This window comes from Agrilus planipennis, unplaced genomic scaffold, assembly GCF_000699045.2.
Source record: "Agrilus planipennis isolate EAB-ADULT unplaced genomic scaffold, Apla_2.0 scaffold29, whole genome shotgun sequence".
Taxonomy (NCBI): domain Eukaryota; kingdom Metazoa; phylum Arthropoda; class Insecta; order Coleoptera; family Buprestidae; genus Agrilus; species Agrilus planipennis.
In genome coordinates this window covers 1978146-1983781 of record NW_020442462.1, presented here as the reverse complement: position 1 = coordinate 1983781, position 5636 = coordinate 1978146, and the positions used below count along the sequence as shown (strand labels likewise).

The 5636-nt window shown below is 28.0% G+C and overlaps 2 protein-coding genes across 2 annotated transcripts in view; one reads left to right on the top strand and one right to left on the bottom strand.

Annotated features, from left to right (window-relative positions):
• The window catches only part of LOC108744439 (protein ELYS), a 14466-nt gene extending 10531 nt beyond the window's left edge, over positions 1-3935 (bottom strand). Inside the window, exons 1-12 of the mRNA XM_025980830.1 lie at positions 3655-3935; positions 3419-3519; positions 3079-3368; positions 2907-3011; positions 2706-2850; positions 2334-2474; positions 1982-2220; positions 1775-1924; positions 1218-1476; positions 916-1104; positions 251-441; positions 16-196 (exon numbers count right to left, since the gene is read on the bottom strand). Coding sequence (XP_025836615.1) covers positions 16-196; positions 251-441; positions 916-1104; positions 1218-1476; positions 1775-1924; positions 1982-2220; positions 2334-2474; positions 2706-2850; positions 2907-3011; positions 3079-3368; positions 3419-3512 — 1984 coding nt within the window. The 5' untranslated portion in view covers positions 3513-3519; positions 3655-3935. The remainder of the gene's footprint in view (positions 1-15; positions 197-250; positions 442-915; positions 1105-1217; positions 1477-1774; positions 1925-1981; positions 2221-2333; positions 2475-2705; positions 2851-2906; positions 3012-3078; positions 3369-3418; positions 3520-3654) is intronic.
• Positions 3936-4120: 185 nt separating this feature from the next.
• On the top strand, positions 4121-5257 carry LOC108744442. The gene is made up of 2 exons (XM_018480200.2): positions 4121-4647; positions 4758-5257. Exons 1-2 carry the CDS (start codon positions 4193-4195, stop codon positions 5155-5157), a joined length of 855 nt encoding a protein of 284 aa, XP_018335702.1. The 5' UTR covers positions 4121-4192; the 3' UTR covers positions 5158-5257.
• The last annotated feature ends 379 nt before the right edge of the window (positions 5258-5636 follow it).

Below are 5636 nucleotides of genomic sequence, written 5' to 3'. Positions count from 1 at the left end.
AGCTTCATAGCTCACATAGATTATCAGCATTTTGTTTCAAAACATGGGCTCTTTGCCAGCCCCATTTAAGAAGAACGCTCAAACTACAACCCACTGAGGAAAAACTACCATTGCTTGATGATGACCCACATTTAAATAGCCATCCAACTAATTGCTGTTCTAAGGCAACACTTAAAAGAAACTCTCGTTGATATTCCTTGAAAAAAAAAAAATTATAATATACGAAAAATATTCGTTCAAAATTGTTTACCAAAGTCGCAGAAGAAGGCGAAAGAGTTTCAGTGAAAAGTGGAGTTAGCCCTAATTTAATGCACTGTTGATATAGTTCGGTTGGTTCAACAAAACAGAGAGGACCTTTAGACTCCATCAGAAAAAGTAAACTTTTTTGGCTACCTCTATTTTTAATAAGAGACACGTCGTTTTCTCTTAATACACATAAATCTAAATAAAAAATTATAACGCTGTTTAACATAGTGTTGTAACAAAAAGAAAATTTGATATAGTTCGAAAACAATGCCGTTTTCTATATGTATTGAATATTTTAAATATTTCGTTGAATTACCTTAGGTCATAATATGAATAAAACAAAAAACAAAGGAAATTTTGCATTTAAATTATTAATAGAGTATTAGAGTGAGCAATTGTTGAAAGGGTACACTATTCTGCACATTGAATTTAAAACCTACATGTTGTTTGACTTTGTTTAATTGTATTAGGTATACAACAGTTATCCTTATTTCTTATAAATGGATTATATGAAAAAGTTACTACTCATTTTTATATGACTAATTATAAAAAAACGGAATATTTATAGTATATATACTATACAGTGAATAGTGATACCTAAAATTCATATTAAATATGTAAATGGGACTATCACGTAAATGGAATAACATAAAACAATAAAAATCTTACCAAATGACATTGATGAAGGAAAATAATGTTCTTCAAGTCGAGTAATGCCTTTAAACTGATTAATAGAATTGATATTTATACATACGTCCAGAACAAATGATTCAGTTTGGTTTGCATTTTTAATAACGTCAGATAGACAAGTAGTACTTATATAGGAACTATCAATGTCTTCCCCTTTTTGAGAAAACTCTGTAATATAATAGGGAAACATTTCTGAATAAATTTATAAAAAGAACAGCTTTGAGGAATATATGAATAAAGGGAGCAGAAAATTAAATAAGATCAAAGTAATAAAAAATTACCTGGCATTTGTTCTTTGTACCACTGATTCAGGTCAAAAAGGCTTAAATAAGTATAAACTATTCCATCTTTTCCCCAAATATTCCAAATGAAAAAACAACAAGAGCATGCGTCTTCATAAGATTCGTTTGGGGAATTGGCTTTAGCTACACCTTTATTTACAGATACACATCTTAAACATTCACCACCTGTTGGTTTAACGTCTCTGTCGTCTGCAAGTTTAAGCTCTCTTTGGAATCTAGGAGAGCATGAACGAAGATCCTAAACAAAAATAAATATATAAATACTTCTTATGAAGAAAATCTGTGATGTATATATAGTAAAAAGCACCAGTTAACTGATTATTATTATTATTACTATTATATAGTTTCAATCACCTTTTGAAACAGATTTTAACACATTCTTTTATTATATACAAAGGTGAATTTAAAACTTTAAAATTTCATTCCTATATTTATCACATTTTACGCCAAATTTAATAAATGGTAAATATAATAATAAATTAACAAGTACATATTGATGATAGTAGGATTAATTTTTTAATGTAACAGGTGCTTACTTCATACAAAAAACCGTATCCTTCATGCCATTCTTTAGAACCATAATTAAGAGCGTACATGACAGCAGTGGGGAATCCCGCCATGTAGCGTTCGTTGTTACTGTAGATCACCCATACGTAGCAAAATGCTCTTGGGTCATCACAAGGCTCCTAAACACAAAAAATACTGTGAAACTCCAACTTTATTGGTACAAAAGTAAAACTTACCTGCACTGCAAAATTTGTGACAGGTATATTATTTTCAAAAATTGGAGATGTGTAAAGAAGTTTGATTTGCATAAGGTCCCAAAGTTGCCATGCACCAAAGTTGTAACCAATCAATAAAGATCCCAACTGTGGACAGTAATGTAATGCACTAATGGCAACTTCCACTTTATTAACATGGGCATGCTCTTTGCCTGTTGGTCCCTTGAGAACAAAAACTTGCCTTACTTCATTTTCAACATCTGAAAGTAAAAAATTATATTTATTTTATTTCCAAAAGTTGATTTAACAAATGATTTATAAGTGAGAAACAATTATAAAAATAACACAATTACATTTATGTAATTACACTCACCGTTTAAACGTAAACTAAGATGTTCTGATTTTCTATTAGATTGCTGTTTATATGTTTCTAAATGTGGTATATTATTAAGAGAGAGCTCCATCATTTTGCACAGATTGGCTTCATCTCTTATGTTTCTAAATGCAGTAATAGCTGAAATATTTCATATAAAATAAACTTATAAGTAATGAGTGCACCAAATAAACAATTTTGAAGATACTTTCAAGAACGAATAATGCATATTCCACTGTAAATTATTCTTAACATAATAGGGATGCTTTAAAAATATACAATGGTGACTTAAAAAATGTAATTAAGACTAAGAGTTTTTTTCCAAATATATATAAAGTCTAATTGTTTTTAAATGCACTGAAAAATCCTTACCATCTTCACAAGCTTCTATACATAAATCTAAAAGATACACCTCTCCACCGATTGTACCTACAGCTATTGCTCCATCAAATGCTCGTAATGGTTCAGGTAATAAACAATCATTTAATCCTGTATCTATTATTCCAATATTTGTTACCTTAAAACATAAAAATATATAACCAAGAATGATAACACANAAGTTAAAAGATACACCTCTCCACCGATTGTACCTACAGCTATTGCTCCATCAAATGCTCGTAATGGTTCAGGTAATAAACAATCATTTAATCCTGTATCTATTATTCCAATATTTGTTACCTTAAAACATAAAAATATATAACCAAGAATGATAACACATAGGTACTTAATGTTTTTTATATCTTACCTCAGTAGGAACTTCAATAGCCCTTAATACTTTTGATCCTGTGAACTCAAATATACATACCATTCCTCTATTTAATACACATTTTAAACCGACTACTATTAATGGAAACTTATAATTAATACGTGGAAGTTCTTCTACACAGTTAATTTTAGCAGTCCAATCTTTCAAAATATTTCCAAAAACCCAGCAACTTATTTCTTGGGATGTCCTAGTGTTGATTACTTTTAAAGTAGCTCCATTTACCAACCATGCATATTTTGTGTCGGAAAACACACCACCAAAACTGACATCTTAAAAAATTAAAGTAAGCTTTTTGTTAATTCTCTTCAGGTTAGCTTACCCTCAATTAAGTCTTTGTTTTCTTGTTCATTTGAAATAAATGGATCAACAGAAGTGCTAATCTGGGTTATAGAAGTTACAGTATATGAAGCCATTATGAATCTAAAAAATTTAAAAAAATGTGTAAGAAGTTACCCTACTAAGTTTTATATTAGAATAAAAAGTTTTTTAAAAATATCCTTAGGATTCACTACATCTACAGCTTTATGAAATTACTATTTTAAAAAAGGCACAAACCTTAAGATTTATAATTTACATAATTCAAACATCCACAAAGTGTTGAGCATATGCATACACATTTAATTACACCAAAGATTTGTCGCTTTGATAGCTCGTTAAATTTAATTTAAATTAAAAACAATTCACCTTGCAAATGTGAATTATAAAATTACCGAAAACCTCCAATTAAAATAAAGGTTATGTAGCTACCATAGAATAGTTCTGGTGGTGGCTATATGACCTAAGCAGAATGTTTAGTGTTTAGACTGTGAATATTGTTCGTTGATGGTTAAAATTGGCTTAGCTATCTGAAAAAAATATTATTAATTGTTAGTAATTAACATTATAAATATTATTTAAATGAATTTCTTTTTAAACTTAGAATTGCGAAAATAGTTTTTTTTTAAGTTTGGATTAAAAACATTTCTATGAAAATTAACCATAGATTACAGACATATTATACTTATTTATCTATCAAAATTAACCATAAAAGGAACATAACCTGAATGTTTAACGGCTGTTACTTAGAAAGTTCAGTTTTTTGAAAAGTAAAGAAATGAAGACTGATGAAAAGAATTCATACTTTATATCAGTTAATGTATCAGACTTAATTCTCACACCTCTTACATGTGCAGCCTTAGTTAATGAAATTATTAAAAATCTAGTTTATCAGAGGTCTCAAATTCCATACTCGTTTAATTGGTTGGAAAGTGCTATTAAACGCAAAAGAAGTTCATTAGGAAAGAAAGAGTGTAAAAACATTAATCTCAATATTGAGAAGTATTATAAGGTTGCATCTGCAGCCTTTGATACACTTGAAGATATAATGAAACAAATTAAAAGTGAATTTTTAAAATGTGAGGATTTAATTAAAGAAGTGTTGATTTTGTTTGGTTCGACTCCTTTGTGTGCTAAGGAGATTTTTATTATTAAAATACCTTTTATAAGTAAAGGACATATAGAGGAAAACCATTTGAGAAGTATGCAGAAACAGCAGCAAAAAATACTAAGGTGATATAATTTTTAAGAGATATAAGAGAAACTTTTGAAATTTTTTGCTATCTAAAAATATGTCGTTATCTGTTTGTTTTCAATGACTCATTTTTTTGTAATTATTCTAGAAGTATATTTTTATCGGAAGACTGGATTAAAGCAATGGAATCGTCCATCCCTTCAACTAACACTTTTGTTTTGCTTAAGAAAATTAAGAAGACTGAAATGAATAATACCAATGATTTCTTTACTTATAAAGAAAATTACAGTTTGCCATCTAGAATTAAGCATTACACTGTTGAATTAATTAATGATAAAAAAGTTTTAAGTAATTGCTGTAGTCATTTATCTATACACTGTGATTCTCAAGTTTCCCAATCGAAATGTAATACAAGTAATACATGTGATGACAATTCGGTAAATGAATGCATAGAAACTGATTTGCTTGAATGGTATCAAGCCAATGTAGTAGTAAAGGGTTTTAAAGACTTATTTGTAAATAAGATATCTGCTAGTGAATTGTGGTAATTATGTCAATTTAGAAAATCGTGCCAATTATTAATTGATATTTAAATAATGATTATATTTTTTAAGGTGACTATAAAATTAATTTTATATATTAATTATACTTCAGCTTTTGTATCTTGTAATTTTTACTAATCTGCAATAAATACATTTAGTACAATATTAAATTTAGATTTTTATTAGTATTCCTTAAAATTTCAACTCAATGAATTAATGTGTGAGTTTTTCAGTGAAAATATATGCGATCTTGAACGTAACCATTTTTTTAATTAATAGTTTCAAACAGTGTTTTAATAAAAATTTAAACAAAAATGATGTGAGGTGTTTGTGGAACACAATCAGATCTAAATATTATTTATTTAAAAAATAATAAATAATCTTAGACAGCAATCAAAAAGAAAAACATTTTATAAAACTACATATTAAAAAAAAATAATCTAAATAGTCGAACATGATCTTATTTAAGTATTAAAAAAATTAAA

Coding starts and splice junctions, on each gene's coding strand:
- LOC108744442 (XM_018480200.2), top strand. CDS start 4,193: ATGAAGACTGATGAAAAGAATTCATACTTTATATCAGTTAATGTATCA. Junction 4,648..4,757: donor CAGCAGCAAAAAATACTAAG/GTGATATAATTT, acceptor TAATTATTCTAG/AAGTATATTTTTATCGGAAG.